Source organism: Akebia trifoliata, chromosome 11 (genome assembly GCF_017979445.1).
Source record: "Akebia trifoliata isolate Shusen 1 chromosome 11, ASM1797944v1, whole genome shotgun sequence".
In the NCBI taxonomy this organism is placed as follows: domain Eukaryota; kingdom Viridiplantae; phylum Streptophyta; class Magnoliopsida; order Ranunculales; family Lardizabalaceae; genus Akebia; species Akebia trifoliata.
In genome coordinates, this window is record NC_141385.1 from 12,047,278 (window position 1) to 12,069,983 (window position 22,706).

The following is a 22,706-nucleotide window of genomic DNA, read 5'->3' on the forward strand; positions in this document are numbered from 1 at the left end:
GAGGCGGTTATATCGGCGTGTTCCTCTGCTCTCTTATCGATTACACCGCCGTGTTCTTATTATGTATCTTTTCCTTATTTTGTAATGATTGATAGATATTTTCATTTAAAAGATGCATATGTTACTTTAAATGATTGAAAATGATAGATTAAAGTTATTATAACTGTTTACTGAGTATGCTTAGACATTTATCATATGTTACATTATGAAAACTTGCATCATTTAATTGTTCTGATGATTACTCGCGCATGTATGACTCGCTGTTAGAACGGCGTTCATCCTGCTGAGTAACATTCCCTTGTTACTCACCATATCCTTCACATTTCAGATTATTTAGCTCTTAAGGAGCCATTATTTGAGGAGTCTTTTGAGGAGGTCCTCAAGGAAGATCAGATTGATGTCTTGCCGCCACCATGTCTTTGAAGACTAGTAGAGGATCCTAACGGTTTTGGTTGTAGATAAGAAACATGTTAATCTTAGAAATTTTTGTAATTCCATATATTATGAGACTGAAGAATTGGATGATATCAGTGTTTGATGATTGTTTCCGCTTACTCTAGACTCTCGTATAGATATTAGTTAAATGTTTATTCCGCTGCGTATATTTTATTTCCATAAATATTAGTATTTGCGAATGTTTTATCAGGTTGTGTGATTGATTACCTCACACCTCGAGATTCTGACTGATGAATCATAGGGATTCGTGTTGGGATTTCGGGGCGTGACACCACACATGCCTATGTCTCCAATTACATGACATGTGGCACACCAACACCTTAAGGTGTAATTAAAATAAAACAATTATAATAATCTAATAATAAGAATTAAGATTTAGGTTCAAGGTGAGAGCATTGGTATTACATCATGGACAAAAGGATTTTTCTTTAGGTAAAATATGATTAATACTATATAATTCTAATATTAGGTTTAGGATATTTATCATAGGGTTATCCTATACATAATACAAATAATTGATATATTTATTTATTATATAAAAAAATAAGAGTCTTGACATTCTCTCCTCATAGGAATTTCTTCCTCGAAATTAGACCTTACTTGGTGTTTTATCGAAAAGTTGAAAGTGAGATAATTTGATAGACTCATCTCGTTCCCATATACCTTCTTCGAATCCATGATGGTTACACAATATCTTAACTAATGGGATCGTTTTGTTCCACAACGTGAGTTCCTTCCAATCGGGGATCCTAACCGGTTACTCTTCATAAGACAAATCCTCTTGTATTTGAACAGGTTCATAACAAATTACATGGTATTGGTTTGCTACATATCTTCAAAACATAGATACATGGTAAACATTGTGGATTCGATCCAAAGTCAAGGGGTAGTGCCAAACGATAAGCTATTTCACCCACTCGAGCAAGGATTTCAACCAACGACTTTCTATTACAACACGTCCTTCAGAGTTCCATCCGCATTCCATATTAATTACTTAACTAAGAGAACCTTTTGATTACTTTTAAGTCTTCAATAAACTCGACAGAGCATCTCTACATATTCAAGAAATTGACTAAACTTGAAGATTACCCAAGAGTAATCTCTCTTTACTCTATCCATTTTCTTAAAATTTGGGTTATGTTCCAACAACCTATCCTTTTGTCCTTTCCTTTCTGCTTTCAATAGTTGTTTGTAATACTTCAGACTACTGAGTTTGATGCAGGACAATGAGGGGAATTAGGAAATTTAGTTTAGGATTGAGGTAAGGATTTGGACAACAATAGGAAAATGGTTTCCAAAATACCAATTGGCTATGTAAGACACAAAATTTTCCAATTACAATATTTTGAAATTGCGATTAGAAGAAGGTTTAGGGTATTTGAATTTTCCACATTTTGAAATTATAGGTATTTAGAGATTAGATGAAGGTTTAAGGTTTAGGGGGTAGGGAGTAGGATAGGGTAAACCCAAAAGTAAAAAATAAAAATTCTCGCAATTACAACGGGATAGATGAAAAGGGTTAAAATTTAAGGTTTACAGGGTAATGATTAAAGGTTAAGAGAATGGAGAAAGAATTAAGGATTAAGGTTTATAAGTTTTAAGAATCAAGAAAGGGGTTTCAAGAATCAAGAATCAAGAAAGGGGTTTCAAGACTTCAAGAATCAAGTATTCAAGATTTTTTGAAAAATCAAGAAAACAAAGTTTAGGGGTTGGGTTCTTGAAAGGATTAGAGAGTTCTTGATGGTTTCTTAATCTCTCACAAATAAACAAAAGAAAAGGATAAGAAGATTAAAGAAAAGAAAAATAAATAATATTTACCTTGGAATCACCCCAATGATTTCCATGGAATCAACTACATTAAATGCACCAATATTCAAAAGAAAATAGAAACTTCTATAATGTGTTTATTCCACTCATTCTCCATAAATAAACCCTAATACAATCTATAAATAAAGAAAATCAACCAAGAATCCTAATAAAACTAAAATACCTAATTTTCGTAACTTTCACTCCTAAATTTTCCACCATAATAAACTTAAATAAAACACATCCTAAGATTACAGAACTACCCCTAAATATTATACTAAGACCATGAGCCAGTAAAACGTGAAAATCTAAAATAATCTCGACGATAAATCTAGACCTAATTGAGTGAAAAACTAAATAATTACAAAAAATTTCGTTGGAACCCTTGACTATTGACTTGATTTGTGTTCCACATTAGTTCGAGTAGACTGGGTAATGTGTTGGCCATGTCGTCTTCGATTTCCTTGCTAAGGTGTGAACTAGTATTCCTAAAGCAAGAAAGCATGTACTTGATAAGTTATTATATAATCATAAAGATTTATCGTATAAATATTAGTGGAGTAATTATTCAATTACAATAATACTAGTATCAATAACCATCTTGGTACATACTGAGGTTGTCACTAACACTTTCCCATCTTCCATCCTCATTCCAATAAAGATCGGCCCAATTGGATGGCCAGTATGCACTAGTGACCTCATGAGATTGACTAGTTTCGTTGTCACTATCTTTCATGATTCGTCCATGAGTTGACGATGATCGTCCAAGATGTGGAGGGGCAACTGAACATGATATGAAGGTGATCCCACATGATAAGATGGTAATTGTACATGATACGACGGTGATCCTACATGGTACGAAGGAGTTCATTCGTGATCCGAAAGCGATCGTTCGAGATACGATCTTAATGGAATTAACCAAGAAGAATGTGAAGTATGAATGGACGTCAACTCGTACGCAAAGTTTCTAAGAACTCAAACATCTCTCAACAATGACACCCATATTTACCATACCAACTGGTACTGGAGGATTTGAAGTTTATTGCGACACCTATCAGAAGGGATTGGGTTGCGTGCTATTGCAACACGGGAAGGTTATTGCCTACCCCTTTAGACAATTGAAATTCATGAAGTCAAGTACTACCCTACGCACAATCTGGAGTTCGAAGTGATCGTGTTCGTATTAAAGGTTTGGAAACACTACCTTTATGGGCAAAAGATGACAATATTTTCAATCACAAGAGCCTAAAATACTTGTTCACACAAAAGGAGCTGAACATGTGATAAGAGGTGGATGGAATTTTTGAAAAACTGACTATACATTAAAATACCACCATGGTAAAGCAAATGTAGTTGCTGATGTTTTAAGTCTAAGTCCATAGACTCTATGGCAAGCACGAGGGTCAATTGTAGACAATGATCGAGCAATTCTAGAACTGGGATATCAACATTGGTAAGAAAGTAGTCAAAAGATCAATAGCTAGCATTGAAATCCTACCCAACTTGGTACAAAAGATACAAGAGGTACAAAACCTCAAGAGCCAAAATCGGAAATGACCAGGACGAACCCCCCACCAGATTACGAAATTTCACCAACGGGGTGTCTTTGTGTTTAAAGGCAGCGTATGCATGTTGAACAACCCAGGACTAAAGGAGGAATTGTTGAGTGATGCCCACGAACAACTCAACATTGTCGTGGTTGTTTATCTAGTCTAAGGCCTTTACGGCCCTTGGTTTGGACCGTCGAGCTTACTTGATTGTTCGATTGAGTCGTGTCATGCACAAACCAGCCTTGCCACCTCTTGTGCTATTCTAGGGCTTCACAACCCTTGATTTGATGTCGTCGTGACAGGCTGTTTTGTCTTTGGGTTTGGCTAAGGCGTCATATCTACCTTGTTGTGCCTTTAGAAAGTGGATTGTTTGCTTTGTCTTGGGCACCGTAGCCACCTTTTTGTACTTTTGAAATCTGTTTGCTTTGTCTTAGAGTTTGACAGAGACATCACAGCCAACCCCCTAACCCTAAAAGTGTTGGAAACTTGTCCTGGTGGGGGCAATTTGGAGTCATGGCACTCATTGAGGAAGGGAAGGATGGCATTGTACATTTGATCATGTTAGCAAGTAACATGGGGAGATGTCCTACCTACCAAGAGTACATTTAGAAGTTCTTTCTTGTTTCTTACTCTCCAACATTTAACATTCCTTGATGACTGTTAGGTCCAGGTGATATGCCACATTTAACTTGCATTGTACCTTTTGCAAGTTTGATGCCTTCTCCCCTTGGTATATGGCTTTCAGCCATAATGTTACCATGACGCCTTCAAGTGAAATACGACTTGTGGCATGCCGCCTTCAACAACATTTTATGTTGCGACCTTGTCCATGCCACCTTTGAGGAAATTGTATTTCGTGACGCCTTCAAGTGAAACCCAACATGTGGCATGCTACCTTCAACGGCTATTCTGTGTTGAGACATTGTATATGCCACCTACAATGATATTGTATTTACAGTAGTCCCTTGCAAAGTAGCCAAATGTTGATGCCCAATTTTTAGTTATGTACATGGAGGATAAGGTCTTTGTGCGCATCACGTGTCGAATGGCACTTATGGTAGTCCCACCACCACCTAAAGCATATTCCCTAACCGTTCGGTGTCGGTATTATCTCGGTACAAGTTGTATTAAGATAATCAAAGAGAAGAAAAAGATAAAGAGATAATAATACACAAGACTTGTTCACGGGATTTGTCCAAATTCAGAGTCCGTCCCTAAGCTCTGAAGAGCCATTCCACTATTTTCAAAATTATTACAAGATTTACAATACATGAAGTTACAGAGAGAGAGAGAGAGGAGTCCCCTTCTGAGATAAAAAAGAAATCCCCTTGAGAAATCAACCCCATGTCTTATATAGGGAAAACGAATGTGAAATGACTTAATTACCCTTCTCCCATCAATTGTGCTTTTCCACCTCACCTATGACTAGTCCACACAGCATACACATGGATCCATTCAATTTGCATCATCTACAAATATAAATGAATCTTATCTTATTTATTCCTAATTATTTTCTCTAAATGTCAAGACTTGTATTATTTTTTTATATATAATAAATAAAGATATCAATTATTTGTATTATATATAGGATATTACCATGATAAATATACTAAACCTAACATTTCAATCATACAATATCGATCATATTTTACCTAAAGTTTAGTTCTTATTATTTGATTAAATTAATTATTTTGTTTTAATTACATATTAAGGTATTGGAGTGCCACATGTCAAGTAATTAGAGACATAAGCATGTGTGGGACCCACTATTGTTATTTAATTAAATTAAGTATTAGTTTAAATTAAACCTTAAGGTGTTGGGTGCCACATGTCATTTAATGGGACACATATACATGTGTGGAACCCACTATTGCTATTTAAGAATAAATTTTCTAGTAAGAATGGAAATTGAACCTTTATGTGGATCACATGTTTTATATTAAAGAAATTTTTTTTTTTTTTAAACCTATGCCGGTTGTCCCATTTATGTGAACCTTAATGGACCCATATTTTACTGATTTAATGAAAGGCAGCCGAACTTTGTTGTGGACACACATTTATTGTTTCATTATTTTGTTGTTCAAAATTAATTTAGAAGACCAAGGTTCTAGACTCATTTATGAAGTTCATTTTGTATCTAAATGTTGGTCCACCAAATGGGACGTACTAAGTAATTACATGTATAGGGTCCACATTAAAGTAAGATTAACAATGTAGGACTCTCACATACATGAATCATAGGGGGCCAGAAAATTGGAGAGTCCAAATTGGACTCCCTCATCATTATTGCATCTCCCTTACGACACTATAAATACCCTCTCCCCTCAACTATTCTCTTACCCCTCATAAATCAATCTCCCTTCCCCTCTCCCAAAATAGTGGTTGGGGTTGCCCTAACCACTCAACTGTGCAATCATCCCAAAGTAAGAAGAGTATAACGGGTATGGAGTACATTAGGTTGAGCAAGGCGAGTGATTTCGGCAGATATTCTCATAAATCATTTTCTAGTTTACGTGTTCAACATTGGGACACTCTTTCTCTATATTTTTTTATTGCATTTCTTGAATTATATTTTTATTGTTTTAATCTTTTAAAATCTATGATTTGACTTGACAATGGAAGTTCCTCCAAAATCCACCTCGTAGTAGTCATCATTCTATATAGAAGGATCTATGAAGGAAGAGTTTGTCAGTAATATCTTGTTAATTCAAATCGTATAACAATGGGTCCTCGGACTAATACTCGATTATGATCTACAATAATGTGTGTTCTAGACCAATACTTGATTCTAAACCCATTTTATTTGCTTGCATACTCGTTGGATTTGTGACTCATTGCGTGCTTGCTATATTTTACTTCATAATAAACATCATGCTCATAGCATAATGTGCGCACAACGTTTTAAGACATGAAAATGTATTTGAAAATATTAATCGATTGGTAGCATAATTAATTGAAAAAATATGGTTCCTTTTGCAAAAACAAAAAGAGAAATTATTTTCTAAAACTCTTTACAAAAATGACAATGCTCCGTGATTGGTGGGACTGGACATACGGACTACAAAGATTAAGAAAGTGGAAACTAAATGATCAATTTCAAAATCTACTTGTGGGGTGAACTCCTTCGGGGAGGGAATCCAAAGATGGTAGGCTGGTCGACTAGTGAACTTACTGAAGGATATGTGTCTCCTCTGAGGGATAGGTGTCAAAACAGTCGAACACCGTGAAGGAATAAGCGTCTCATTTGAGGGATAGGCGTTCAATAGTCGATTGAGTAAGGTTATTCTCCAAGCTCTACAGACGATAGGAGGTTTTGTCCGAGTGTAAAAGCAATACAATGAAAAATGATAAAAATCATGAACAAAGATACGTAGGCTCATAAGAATGTTTCTGCAAATACCACAAATCATAAATGTTTATTACAAAAATTTTATTGGTTGTTCGATTGTTTCTAGACTTAAACTAGGGAGTTTTGTGTGATTATTTTTGTCTTGCTAAGCTCGATGCTTATTAACAAAATCGAATGATGAGGAAAAACAAGACCCCACTATGGATTAGGAGACTTAGTGCTACTTGGACAATTGGAATTAATGCTTTAGGTTTATCGTGGGCGACTGTAATGAAAGATTATTGTAAAGACTTGCATGTAAACATTTATTTAAATTAATGAAAGGTTTATCATTTTGTTTGTTTTGAGGCGCGAATTATCATCAGTCTGAGTCATGACAAAACAACTAATAAACAACGACCACATTTCAAGTTCTAATTTCCTTGTAACCAAACACACTCCTTAGAGAACACAATTAAAGGTATATAAAATTTTGTAGGCAACATACATACATAAAATGAAAAAAATAGGTTATGTATATAAAGTGCTTTACTGCAAGATGACCACATAGATTAAAATAGATTTTACAAAAGATATTTGAGAACAAAAATAGGGCAAGCATGGAAACTATGACATTTTTTTTTATGGCTAAGCAGTATAACATGATTAGCAAGAAATATCCATACCTCCTTTAATTTTTCGGGCCCTGCTTCCATTAACTCCTCCACCGTACCATAGTAGTCAAGATCAATTACAGAATCCAGCACTGAAATATGTCCATTTTCTAGACCCTTGCTTTGCCATCCTTGTATCTTGCCATCTGCCCACAGCTCTTCAAATTCAGTTTCAACCTGCCATGAACCATCAAAATCTCACTAAGAAGCATTTTTATAAATTGAGACCTTTGTCAGAGTATCTTACATTCTTATTATACAGTATACACTTAATGGAATCCGCTTAAATTCCAAAAATTATTTGATTTTAAGAAAACGTAAGCACATTACACACTTACTATACACTAGTCTCATTGAAAACAGAAGCAAACCTAGAAAATAAGATTGACACCTCAACCAAGGAAAGCATACATCCCTAAAATCTGTATGACAAGAGATCAGCTATCAATAATCATATCAATTTTGTTCGACGTAGTAAAACTTTAAAAGCAAGCAAGTGCTAGCAACATTATGTTTCCAATAAAAGGTCATCTCATCCCTCCCTCCCATAACATGAATGCATACATATATACAAGGCTCAGATTTTGTTGAATTAATAAAAAACAAATGATCCCAACCGTGAAAGCACTAAATCCAAATGACAGAACTTATCATTGAGATAAGTATCAGTGGGATGTGTGTGTGTGTGTGTGTGTGTGTTTTATGGCTCAAGTTTTGTTGACTCATGAAAAACACACGATCCCGGTCGTGGAAGCCAGAAATCCAACTACATATCCCATTGATACTTATCTCAATGATAAGTTTTGACCATTAGAATTCATGCTTACATGGTCGGGATCGCGTGTTTTTTCTTGAGTCAATTGAACCCAAGCCGTATATACATATATATACTAGACTTTGCCCATGCCTTCCAACACATGCATTCTCTTTGGGGTCAAGGGGGTAGGAGAGGAAAGACTATAAATTTGAAAGAGTACCATTGGAAAATGGGTAGTAGAAGAAAGACAATAAAGTTTGAGGGTAGGCACGGAATCCTCTTTGGGATTAAGGGGGTAGGAGAGGAAAGTTAACAAAATTTGGAGGGGTGTTAGTGGGAAAGAGATATAAAGGAAAAACAAAAGTTGGAGGTGTATGCTTGGAAAAGAGGTAGAAGAGGAAAGACAATAAAGTTGAAAGGGTATTATTGAAAAATAATAGAAGAGAAAAAACAAAAAAATTACGTTGTCATCGAGATTCATAGCAAGATTAAATCCCAACCCCTCTTTTTTTTTTCTTTTTTTTCTTTTTTTTTTTTAGAGGGGGGGGGGTGTTAAAGGGAGTAGTGATTTATTCGTTCTTTTCTTAGCAGTTTCATTTTTTGGGGTTGTCTGTACGTGATTTATCCTTTCAAAACATAGAATGCTCTCTGCGTTCTATCAATGAATTAGAATTCGGAATCTTCAAAATGTGCCCAAGGCAGAATATAGCACAGGCATAGAAAGTATGTAAGAGATACATGCTTTTAACATTATATTTCTGGGGCCATCCTATGAGTAATTTGATATTCCTAAGTACATCTTCAGACCAGCAGAGTTTACCAACTCATTCTGTGTATGAAGCAGCCACTCGTACTGGAGGTCTTAAAATTAGCAAATAGGTTGACGGAATATGGTATACTGCAATAATAACCTCCAGAAAATGCAAACACAGAAAACCAACTAATAGAAGAAAACATAAATAAATAAAAACAAAACCACCACCACAAAAACAATTAATCATTAGCGTACCTTCGAAAATATTCTATCAAGGTCTTGCAAGGGCTCCGTTCGCTGAAAGAAATATATTAAATATTCCAGAAGATGCTCTAAATACTCCCTGTAGGGTCTGCAGAAACACAGTACATAAAATAAAGAACATTTATTAAGGTTGAATATGGTGTTCAGGTGAATTTTAGCAAAAGCACTTGTCACAAAAAATTTTAATAAAAGTAAAAAGAGAAAAATAATTTTCACAAATAAATTAGGCTAATAAGTTGATTAGCAAAAGTTTACCTTGTCAGCTTTAGATTGCGAGAAATTTTATGAGGTTGTGAGAAAACATCCAAGTATGCAGAGTACTCAATGGGTTCCCCAAATTTCGAATTGATGTACTCATTGTACAATTCATGCATGTCTAGGTACCTTCCCAAAGCTTCCTGATGATAAAAATAATAACATACATAAAAAAAGTGGAATGAATAAGTTGATACAAGAAAAACATGCAACAACTTGTTTTAAGAGGGGATAAATGACGTAGTGGAAACGTGTGAATCAATTCTGATTTTTCTGGAGGATGAATTTCAAGGCCTGATGATCCGAATAGAGCACAAATTCATTTTGGATCAAGAAATGCCTCCACTTTCTAAGAGCACAAACAGAATAGAATCGAGTTCATATGTACTCCACGTTTGCCTCACCTTCATTAGCTTCTCACTAAGGAATTTAATAAACTTTCCTTCTTGAGATAAAATAGCTCCTACTCCATGGAAGTATCACAATGGACTTCAAATAATTTGCCAAAGTAAGGAAGTACCAAATTTTTCAAAGTAAGGAAGCATCACAATGGACTATCAAGGGTAGCTTACTAGGATTGTAGATATCCTACATTAATAAGTGTGTTTACCTCAAGGAATATGAAAAGGGGAAGAATGTGACTATGAATTCTGAATATGTAATTTGGTAACAAAGCCATGTGAAGGAAGGTCAAGATATCTTAAATTGAAACCAATGCCTAACTAGACATGGCAAAAAAAAATGGCAAGAAAAAGATACCTCGCCACTAAACTCGATGCGTGGTTCTTCTTTGAGTAATTCCTCATGCTCCTCACTTGCATCCATGACACGAGCATTTGGGTGTCGTCTATGGTACTCACGAATCTGCACAAATTATACAAATCGAGTTAAGAAATTGCAAAAAACATGGAAGCAACTCGGGAATCAATAATTGTGTCCAAGCTACTATCAATTTCATTGTTTGCTTAAGGGAAAATAGATATATGGGTTGGATCCATAGACTCATGAAAGTGAACTCATATGTTCACGCACAATCCCAACAATGTAAATATTTAATCCAATTGTCAAGATTTATCTTCGAGATTCGTGTTATATTCTAGGGATACTTTTTATCATGACCCTTGGATTTCACATGCACACATCCCAACCGTAATGTCTCAACAAACATTGCAGCATTATAAGTTACTTTCCATTTGGCACGGTTAAATGTAGAATTATTATATATGTAGCTTAAATAATCTAGAAGTTAAAGACTTTTTTTTTTTGACAAGTTCGAAGTTGAGACATCCATCACCATAAAGTATATTTTTTGTTGGGGCATTTGGAAGGAGAGTAATAATTGCGTTTTTGAAGGAAGGAGTGAGTCTCTTGAGAATCTTATTATGTCGGTGCTAGGTAAGCTATTTTTTGGTGTAAGGTTTTTAACAAATTGGGGGGGGTCGAACCTCTTGAATCGTGTGCTTTTCTTGTAATTTTCTTTAGCAGGTCAGCTTAACTGCATAAATAAATTGATCTTTACCTAGAAAAAAAACACTCCTCAAATTATTGCCATTGGACCTTGTTGTACATGCCTAAATCATCTCAATCATTACTTTATATATATATATATATCATTTTAGGGCTATTCCTAAATTTCCTCAAATGTTCAAACTACAAGCTAAAGCAAAATAGTAAATGAGGTACCCTTAGTAAATACTCCCTAAAATTCCTTGAAAATTTTACACCAAAAGAAAATAAATTTCATAAGAAAAATGATCTCTTGTACTGAATGCTCCTATCCACAAAGACACAAAAAATCATTTCCTTCTAGATACCCCAACATATGACAAATGGGTTTAAACTCCATAAAGACATCTTGATCACAGCAAAACCCTTACCAAACATCAACCGTCCCTCAAAGAATAATCGAATGAGCTTAGGAAAGCAAAAGACCCCATCCTCACTTGTTAAAATGTTACACCCATTTATTGTACCAACATTTTTATCAATATCTATATTTGGGTATCTTTGGTTATAATGATTTCGTACCATTCTCATACCAGTATAGATGTAAATAATTACTCAAATATAAAAAACAATTCTTTTCCCCATTTTCCCTTGTTGTAAGGACCATCATCCTTGTATTTTAGTACCATAACTACATTTCCGACACTAAGAGTATAGTAAACCCGATTTAATATAAGTTTGTAAACAATGACTAATTCAAAAGTACCAATCTTTCTAGTGGTTGAGCTGCACCGCCATGTTACATCCCATAATTTTCATTATTTTAGACCTTGTTACATACAAAAAATTCACGATTTAAAAAAATAAAACAAACAAAAAACAAAAACAATTCTAACCAATCGAATTCCTGATAATTAGGTTGAAGACCAATTTAACATCTCAAATTTCAAGCTTTCATGTTTCACTGATCTATTAATTATAACAATTCAAAGTAGTTGAAGCAAGTACTCACAGATATTCATAAAATTTAGAAAAAAAATTACCTCTTTCAATCTGTCATAAAAAGCACTAAACACATTTGTTCCACTCGCGGTCTGTCCTCCAAGGGCTGCAATCTCATCCTTCCTCGCGTTGTCTTTATCTTCGTAAATCTCAATCTACAAAGAAAACAACAACAACAAGAATCAAAATCCGCGAACCACAAGAACAATTATCTCTAAGTTACACATCAATTTTCTTTCAAAAAAATAATAATAATAATAGAACACAGATGTTCATTTCAGGAAATTGAGAGATTTTACGAGTTTTTCGGTGGTGGAGGTGATCGTATCGATCATGTTTCGAACTCGGTGGTTCTGAAAGAGGCGTTCACGGTTCGAAGCCGGTTCATGCTGGAGATCTTTCACAATAAGGCGTTCAAGCCGCTCTACTTCCTCGTGAGAAGCTCTTGTTACTTCCAGTAGAGTCGACGACATCCTTTTTGGCTCGGCTTCGATTAATGGAAAATCAGCTTCTCTGAACCCTGAACTAGGGTTTTATTTGCTCTATATTAGCTGAAAGCGAAGAGGAAGAGGGGGACAGCGTTCAAAAAAGTAGAATTAAGGTTTTACAAGTTATTATAAGGGGTGGCTATTTGCACACACCGAAATGGCTCATTTCACCCATTTTTTAAACAGAAATACTATATCCGAATTCGAATTCGAATTCCCATCTGATTAAATTATTGGATATCCGATTGCAAATCAGATTCGAATACTATCCGAAATCCGGTTGCTAGTCAAAATTTTATTTATAGAAAGGTTTCTACTAATATAGAGAAAACACATTCAATGTTAGTTGAGGCATTTCATCAAACTAGGGCTGTCAACGGATACCTATTCGATCAGATATAGATACATTCGAATTCGAATTTGAATCTGACGGATATTCAAAAGGAATTCTGAAATCATATCTGATTAACCTTTCAGATATCTGATTTGGATTCAACTTCTTGGTTATTTCTCAAATCCATAGAATTGATTTCAAAATCCCCCATTGCCAACCTCAAGAAACCATCTCTTTTTTTCAAACCCATTTATCAATAATCCATGCAAAAAAAAAAACCTATTGTTTTCTTCTTAAAGTCATACATCTTCAACCTCTATTCTATGTAGAAGATTCAATTTATTTGCTTGAGATTGAAGATGTGAGAGACCTAAGAAATAAGGGTTTTTAGATTTGAGTTGAAGTTGAAAGAGAGAGATGCAAACTGGAAGAAGAAGAAGAAGATATACAAATCAAGAAACTTTTTCTTATTATTCATCTTAGTTTGGTCTATCATAGGCTTCAATTAATGTCTAAGATTTCAATGGGGATGTATGCAATGGTGGAGCTTCTCAAGCACTTTTTTGTTTCAGTTGAGAGAGAAAGAGAGCCTAGACGATTCGCCTTTATAGTATAAGGACAGCTATCATTCATGCAGAAAATCAGCATCACAATCAGACCCCTTATCTGTGATCAACTAGTTTAGGAAATATGCACAGCTCACATTATTAGCTAATTTAGGAAATCTGTACAGCTCTTACTTTCCTATATCTTCATATATGCTGTTATATGTTCATTTAGGAAATCTGTACAGCTCTTACTTTCCTATATTTTCATATATACTGTTATATGTCAGCATAAGTTTAGGAGTAATTTAAGTTTCACAAATCTGTATTTATACATCCTATTCTAATAGAAAAGTGTGTGAACATTTTCTCCATTCCTGTCTAAACTTCTATATGGTATCAGATTACGCCCCAAAAACTCAAACGAGTATTTCCTGTCTTCCTTGCTTCCGCTATGGCTAATTCTTCCTCTGACAATGTTCCAATAGCTATTAACGCCACCCAGCAAATTACCGCACGTCTCACACCAACCAACTTCCCTTCATGGCATGCTCAATTCGAGTCTCTCCTTCTCGGCTATAACCTCTTTGGTTATGTCGATGGCACTAACACCTGCCCCACCTCTATCGACATCGGCTAATGCAGCAGCCACTGCAGCTCATCATCTTTGGTTCCGTCAGGACAAACTTATTCTAAGTGCCATCCTGACTTCAATGTCCCCAGCTGTGATACCATTCATAGCAACCTCCAAGACGTCCCATCAAGCTTGGACTAAACTAACAAAAATTTATGCTAGTCGATCCAGGACACGTGTCATGCAGCTCAAAGAGGATCTCACACTCATGCAGCGTGGCACTCGCAGCATTACAGAGTACCTCCACTCTGTTAAAACTATTGCTGATGAGCTTGCCCTCATTGATGCACCGTTATCCCAAGATGACATCACCCTATATGTTCTTCATGGCTTAGGATCTGATTTCCGTGATATAGTTGCCCCGATTCGAGCCCGAGAGTCTTCTCTCTCATATGAAGAATTACATGATCTGCTACTTGGTCATAAGGCCTATCTTCGACGTCTTGACTCCACCACCCAATCCTTGGTCCTTACTGCCAACTCCACTCAAAGCAGGGACTCACGCTCCTACAAGACTCAGTCTTCATCAAATTATAAACCATCGAAGACCGACTCCAAATCAAAGCCTCGGCAGTCCAAGCAATACAAATATCCTCCCAAATGTCAATATTGTGATGAACAAGGTCACATTGCTAAATACTGCCCAAAATTGAAGCCCTCTGAAGCCACTGTGAACTGCACAACTGCCACTCCTAGTTCGAATAAACGTTGGCTTATTGATTCAGCGGCTTCTCATAACATCACCTCTCAGGTTTCCAATTTACAATTTCACTCTGAATATGATGGTACTGATGAGGTTATTATTGGAGATGGATCAGGTTTGCCCATTACTCATTCCGGTTCTCTTACCCTTTCATTTCCAAAAAGAAAATTTCATGTTAAAGATACTTTATGCGTTCCAACTATTAACAAAAACTTGATATCTGTTCACCACTTCACAAAGCAAAACAATGTCATCGTAGAATTTCCCCCAAATTACTTTCTTGTGAAGGATTGGAGAACAGGGGAGAGTCTACTTCAAGGACAGTGTGAACATGGAGTTTATCATTTTCCTTCCCCGCCTGCTGCTACTCCAGTTGCTTTTGTTCATGAACGAACATCCATAGCTGGTTGGCATCAGCGCCTTGGTCATCCATCATCCAAAGTTGTTAATCGGCTAATTAGCTCATTTTCTCTTCCTACTAGTTTATGTAATTCTGGTTTTAATAAATGTCATTCGTGTGCTATCAATAAAGCTCATCAATTACCATTTCATAAACATGATCTAACAAGCACAGCTCCATTTGATTTGCTTTACACTGATGTATGGGGACCTTCTCCCACTCCCAATCTCAATGGTCACAGATACTACGTTATTTTCGTTGATCACTTTACAAAATAAGTGTGGTTCTTTCCCTTACATCACAAATCAAATGTTAAAACAATATTTCCTCATTTCTACAAAATGATAGAAACTCGTTTTAACACGAAAATTAAAGGAGTTTATTCCGATAATGAAGGTGAGTTTACTGTTCTTCGACCTTTCTTCATTGCCCATGGCATTAGTCATTACACAACTGCCCCTTATACACCCCAACAAAATGGAGTATCTGAGCGTCGTCATAGGCACATTGTGGAGATAAGTCAAACTCTCCTTAGTCATGCCTCTCTTCCATTAGAATATTGGGCCTATGTTTTTGCTACAGCCACATATCTGATAAATCGACTTCCATCACCTGTTCTCCAACATAAAACACCTCTTCAAGTTCTCTTCAAGAAGCAGCCAAGGTATGAAAAATTACGTACCTTCGGATGTTTATGCTTTCCATTGATGAAGCCGTACAACACAAACAAATTTCAAAAGAAGTATGTTCCTTGTGTTTTTGTTGGCTACTCCACTAGCCAAAGTGCTTACCTATGTCTTCATCTCCCAAGTCAGCGCCTATACATCTCCAAACATGTAACATTTGATGAGTCTGTCTATCCTTTCACACAGATTCCAATACAATCACCCATTGACTCACCACCACCGGAAATATCTTCTTATTCTGGGCCAATTCTGCAGCTTGCTTCTAGGGAACTACCATCAATCACACGGCCTCAAAGAGATCTCCCCTCTGCTTCTTCCACTCCAAGTGAAACGCCAACTCTTGTGCAACCTCGAGAGGCACCAATATACAATCCTGAAAGTGCCCTCGATCCGCGGGGTGCGCGGATCCACTTTTGACCCTTGAGGTTTGGGAGTCGCCACCTAGTTGTTAAGGTCTAGGAACCAAACTGACTCTAAAAAAGGCAAACTAATCTACGAAAGAGAAAAAGAGTCTGGGGACCACATTACGGGGTTGGAAGGTGTTAGGCACTAATCCCGCCCGGCCAAAGCCGGTCTCTACTAACTTCCCAAATAAATCACATTGCTAAAAATCTAGATAAAAATAAAAATAAAAAAATTTCATACATTTCCGATAGCAACGATTTTGTTCCCTCAGATCTGACAAAAAATAGCTCCTTGTACTGTACTCCCTTGCTTCGTTCTGTCTCCGGATTTGATTTTGGATCTCCGAGGCAAAGTATCTCCTTATTTTTGGATCTGAACTCTTCAAGTTTGTTGTGGATTTTGGGATGTTTTTGAAAGGCTTTTAGGCGTTTCTTATGCTAAAATCGAAGAAGGGATATTAGGTAAGGAGTTGGGACTCCAAAACTAGGGTTTATGGGAGGCTAAGGGGGCTTTTAGACCTACTTCTCTTAGGATTTATGATTTGATACGAAAATAGGGTGTGAGCACCTCTATTTATAGAATTTTTTAAGGATTGATTTGGATAGAGTTAATATTTAATTAGAGTTGTATTTTAGTTAGATTTGTTTTAATTAGAATTGTGTTTTAATTAGAATTGTTTTAGGTGGAGTTGTGTTTTAGTTAGAACTCTATTAGATTGAGTTATTATTTAATTAGAACTCTATTATGACTTTTGGTCTTATTTGATTGACTTTTAATATTTTGACTTTAGTCTTAATTGATTGACTTTTAATATCTTGACTTCAGTCTTGCTTAATTGACTTTAATTTTGACTTCAGTCTCACTTGATTGACTTTAATACCTTGACTTCAGTCTTGCTTGATTGATTTTAATTGTTTGAGACCCTTCCTCCATTATTTCTTTAATTCTTTGGGCCCCCAAATGGAGGGGTCCTTAAAGAAATATCTCACGAACCCTCAACAATTTTACTTGAAAGTCCGATTGATCGATTTTTTTAATTCAACTTTTTAAATTAATTTCATTAATGTTTCACTTTAATTATTTAATATTTTATTTATTAATTTCAAAATTTTTAATTATAAAAATTGTGAAATTACCGTTTTACCCCCAGAGAGGACTTTTCACGTTTTAAGTCGATTTTTAATGTTCTCGGATGTTTTAGAATCGATTTTTCGTAAGAAATTCAATGGAAATATTAGGTTGTGTCATTTATAAAAAATTTTGTGTGAAATGATCGTGAACTTTATGAGGGGCATTTTCGTAATTTTGTCGAATTATGTTAAAATTGGTGAAATGATTTATTTGGTTTCGATTTGTTATTTTATGTGTTTGAATGGGTTTTTCTAAGCGTAACGTAGGCTCTAGGGTTATTTTGATGTTAGGGGTATTTTGGTAATTTGATAAATTTTTAGTGATTTTTATCGTGAAGCTTCTTTTTGGTCTGCAAGATGATGATTTCTATGTTTCTAGAGTCGTATTTTCCTAGCGTAGCGTGGTTTCTAAGGTTTTGTCAGTTCGAGATACCTCATCCGGATTTCTGAAACACAACTGGTAACAAAATAAAGCAATAGAATACACATCCATCATTGGGAATCATTGCGATCGGGTTTGTAGACACCCGAATTTGAGCGGGCCCTCGACGTAAGATGCCCTCAAAAATCGAAAATTGGAATGGGCCCTGAAACCCAAACCTACACAAAACCCATTGCATTTTCCATTAATAAATGTTCGAGGCCATTTACGTAGCCCATGGACCCGCACACCTCACCACTCTCATATATCCTTAAAATCAACCCAAACTATTTTCCTACACCCAATTCAACGTAAACCCAACTCAACACTATTCTATCCAAGCCCACAACCCTACCCAATCCATTACTAAAGTCCAAGGCCCAATCCACTACCCAAACCCAACCCAACCTATCAATCTCATCAAACCAATCACCAAGAGATGACACATGTCATCATCCCCTTCCACCTCCCTCACCTAATCAACTCAACCCATAACCCTACCCTAACCTAACCTATTCCCCATCCTCTCATCATCAACAACCCATAACTCAACCCATAACCCTACCCTAACCTAACCTATTCCCCATCCTCTCATCATCAACAACCCACAACTCAACCCATACCCTATACACCCTAACCTATCCCTCATTCTTTAACCACCCACATCACAACCCATACCTATCCATCACTTTCCCTTAAAACACTCCCATAAAATCACCTCAACCCATACCTCCCATACTCTTCTCTTTAATCATCTAACCACCATCACCAATCAACTAATCTCTCCATCCCTCCATTTGCCACATGTCATCATCCCTTCAATCCTCTCAAAATCAAACCAATCACCACTCATCTCTCCAAATCAAACACCATACTTCTTCAACCATCTCAACACTCCTTCTCCAAACAACTCCCTTACACCACCACTCCTCCCATCAACCATCACTCATCTCACCCCACCAAACACTCTACCCAAATGGATTTGGGTAAGATCCAAACCATTTGGGTTAAAACACAACCCATTTCCATCATTACAAAAATACCCTCATTTTCATCTCAAATTTCATACCCTTTTCCTCTCAAACCCATGCCATTAACCACTACTCTCAACCTTCACCCCATTATACCCTTAAAAAACCTCTCAACCTCTATAAAAACCCCTACATTCTCCCCATACAACAACTAATGAAAATTTGACAAAAAAAATCCTCTAAAAAAAAAAAACATCTCTCTACTCCACTCTACTCTCAACACCTCACTCTCAACTCAACTCAATCTTCTACAACCTCAAGCAAGTCCAAGTCAACTCAAGGGAAGACATACTTGAAGATCAAGATTGGGACAAGGTGGGTTCAACAAAAGGAACACCCCCTCCACATCCCCTCTTCTACTTTCCCCCTCTCCTACACACTTGCACACACTCCATGGGTTAAATCACCAAAGGGCCCCTTCTTCATAAGGGTGCCCTTAATGATTGAAACCAACATTAAAAGTCCCTCACACTTGAGGGCGCACATCGGATTTTTCTTCAATTTTATTTTATTTTTATTTTAAAATACCGAATCCGAGGTTACCACGTTACGTGGATGGAGTAGGGTGCCTAACACCTTCCCTACTCCATAAATGGACCCCCTTACCTTTGAATCAAGGTTGGATCAAATATGTACCCTATCCATACGAGAGTCATCAACATATCAAAATGCCATGTTTTTCAAAGAAAAACAATTTCGGGTGACCATTCACACCCCTTTCCAAAAATGAATGGTGGCGACTCCAAAACACCCCAAAGTGGAGGGATGTTTTCGAAAATATTTAAAATCCCGTGTCCACAGGGTTGACGAGTTGATTAATCAGGCAGATGCAAAAATGGGGTGTCTACAAATCCAGATCAGGTACCTCATATATCCTTTGTCACTCCATTATCTACTTCTATCACCCAACCAGAATATTCAATACTTTCCTCACCCCCACCACGTCCGAGAACCATCATTACTCGATCCATGAACAATATTTTTCGACCAAAACAACTGCATAACACCACCAAGCACCCATTACTTGAACCACCCGAACCTTTTTGTGTCAGTCAAGCCCTCAAAGACCCTCACTGGCGTAAAGCAATGTCAGAAGAAGTGACAGCCCTTCTTCAACATGGAACGTGGGACCTGGTACCTCCCACTCCCAACCAGAATCTTGTTGGGTGTAAATTTGTGTTTCGAAAGAAACGAAATCCAGATGGCACAATCAGTTGATATAAAGCTCGCCTTGTCGCCAAAGGATTTCATCAAAGGCCAGGCATTGATTACTCTCAAACCTTCAGCCCCGTGGTAAAACCAGCAACAATTCAGCTTCTTTTAACTATTGCGGTTATGAATGGCTGGTTTCTTCGACAATTAGACGTCAATAATGCTTTCTTGCATGGCACTCTTGAAGAAACAGTCTTCATGCATCAACCTCCAGGATTTGAAGATCCATCTAAACCTAAGCATGTTTGCAAGCTCAAAAAGAGTATTTATGGACTTAAACAAGCACCACGACAATGGTACCAGGCCCTTCGAGATGCACTCCTCAGCCTTGATTTTATTCACTCGGCCACTGACACTTCTTTGTTCATTTACAAATATCATGATATCTTGTGTTATTGCCTTGTTTATGTTGATGACATAATTGTCACCAGCAACACACTAAGCTTTGTAAATGACTTTATAAGAAAGCTTGGCTACATATTCTCAGTCAAAAACATGGGCCCCTTGCATTTCTTCTTGGGGATAGAAGTGATTCCCACACCATGAGGGCTCTTTCTCACACAACATAAGTACATTCGGGAACTCCTTTCCCGAACCTCCATGGACAATGCTAAAGAAACACTCACTCTAATGTCCACAACAGCTAAGCTTACAGCTCAAGACAATTCAGAGTATGTTGATAGCACTGAGTATCATAAAACCATTGGAGCACTTCAGTATTTGGGATTCACTCGCCCAGATATTGCCTTTGCAGTCAATAGATTATCCCAGTTCATGCAGAAGCCAACAATAACCCATTAGACTGCAGCAAAACGTCTTCTCAGGTATCTCAAACAGACCATGTTTCATGGCCTTCTCCTACAAAAGCATGATCAATTCCAAGTAAAGACTTTCAGTGATGCGGACTGGGCATCAAATACAGACACTCGAGTATCAACAACTGTTTTCATCACCTTCATTGGTCCTAATCCAATCTCCTGGTCTGCACGCAAGCAATGAGCTGTATCAAGATCATCCACAGAAGCAGAATTTCGAGCATTAGCAACTGCCACATCAGAAACAGTTTGGCTTCATTCACTTATCAAGGAACTTGGCCTCACTCTCAGAGAAGCACCTCAACTGTTCTGTGATAATATTGGTGCCAATCACTTCAGTCTAAATCCAGTCCAACACACACGGATGAAACACATTGAAATTGATCTTCTCTTTGTTCGTGATCTTGTTAAGAAGGGAACCATTTGTGTGCATCACATCCATACAATTGATCAATTAGCTGATCTCCTTACAAAATCCTTACCACGTCAGCGCTTTCAACTATTAAGATCCAAGATTGGTGTTGCAGATGGCACCTCCATCTTGAGGGGGCATATAAGGACAGCTATCATTCATGTAGAAAATCAGCATCACAATCAGACCCTTTAATTGTCTGTGATCAACTAGTTTAGGAAATATGCACAACTCACATTATTAGCTAATTTAGGAAATCTGTACAGCTCTTACTTTCCTATATCTTCATATATGCTGTTATATGTTCATTTAGGAAATCTGTACAACTCTTACTTTCCTATATTTTCATATATGCTGTTATATGTCAGCATAAGTTTAAGAGTAATTTAAGTTTCTCAAATCTGTATTTATACATCCTATTCTAATAGAAAAGTGTGTGAACATTTTCTCCATTCCTGTCTAAACTTCCATATATAGTTGCCGAATGCTCGCCTCTTTCGTGAAGACTGTAACGAGTGGAGAAGATGGAAGACTTATGGTTTAGAACTTTAGATATTTTAATTAAAAAAATATTTTTCTTCAAACGAATTAGATATTATTGAATCAGATATACCGATATCCAAATTCGTATCCGAAATATTATTGAATATTAAAATGTGTCTGAATTTGAATCCAAAATTTTCAAATAATATCCAATTTTTCGAATATAGATTCGAATTTGAATTTGGATTTCGGCTGTCCATTGACAGGCCTACATCAAATAGTCGCAATGCATTCTCTTTGGAGAAACAATGTTAGAAGATTCAAATGCACATGAAAGAAACTAGTTCCAAATTCAAATAGGAAAAAATATAGTTAATGGATTAAACTCTTGCTTTTTTTCTCTGATAAATGTAAACATTAAACTAAAGCATATTTAGTTTTAAGTGGACCCACAAATACAAATCAATTTCTTCTCTTCTTTTTCTCATTGTAAATCCAATTTCTAGAGAAGATAAAGTGAAGAAAGAGAGTAGAGAGGAGGAGAGAGCAAGAAGAAGATCAAATTTACCTATAGATTCCTACGTTAGAGACAAGTCACCCAAGTGAGAGGGTTGTTGTAGTGTTGTGGCCATGGGCTTCAAGGTTCCACTTCAAATAGATAAAATTTTGAAAAAAAAAAACTAGATTCCTAAAATACGATTACTTATATATATAA

The 22,706-nt window shown here is 36.5% G+C and overlaps 1 protein-coding gene across 3 annotated transcripts in view; it reads right to left on the reverse strand.

Annotated features, from left to right (window-relative positions):
- The window catches only part of ATO (splicing factor-like protein), a 41,657-nt gene extending 28,782 nt beyond the window's left edge, over positions 1 to 12,875 (reverse strand). For 2 of the 3 annotated variants that reach the window (XR_015182479.1, XM_086457217.1), the window contains exons 1-6: positions 12,592 to 12,874; positions 12,334 to 12,447; positions 10,604 to 10,708; positions 9,845 to 9,987; positions 9,581 to 9,677; positions 7,827 to 7,991 (exon numbers count right to left, since the gene is read on the reverse strand). Coding sequence is in view for 2 of the 3 variants with exons in the window: in XM_086457217.1 (XP_086313343.1) it covers positions 7,827 to 7,991; positions 9,581 to 9,677; positions 9,845 to 9,987; positions 10,604 to 10,708; positions 12,334 to 12,447; positions 12,592 to 12,765 (798 nt within the window). In the remaining variant the exon portion in view is untranslated. Of the gene's footprint in view, positions 1 to 7,826; positions 7,992 to 9,580; positions 9,678 to 9,844; positions 9,988 to 10,603; positions 10,709 to 12,333; positions 12,448 to 12,591 lie in introns of all 3 variants that reach the window. The other variant, XM_086457218.1, reaches the window with a different exon arrangement.
- Between the last annotated feature and the right edge of the window lie 9,831 nt (positions 12,876 to 22,706).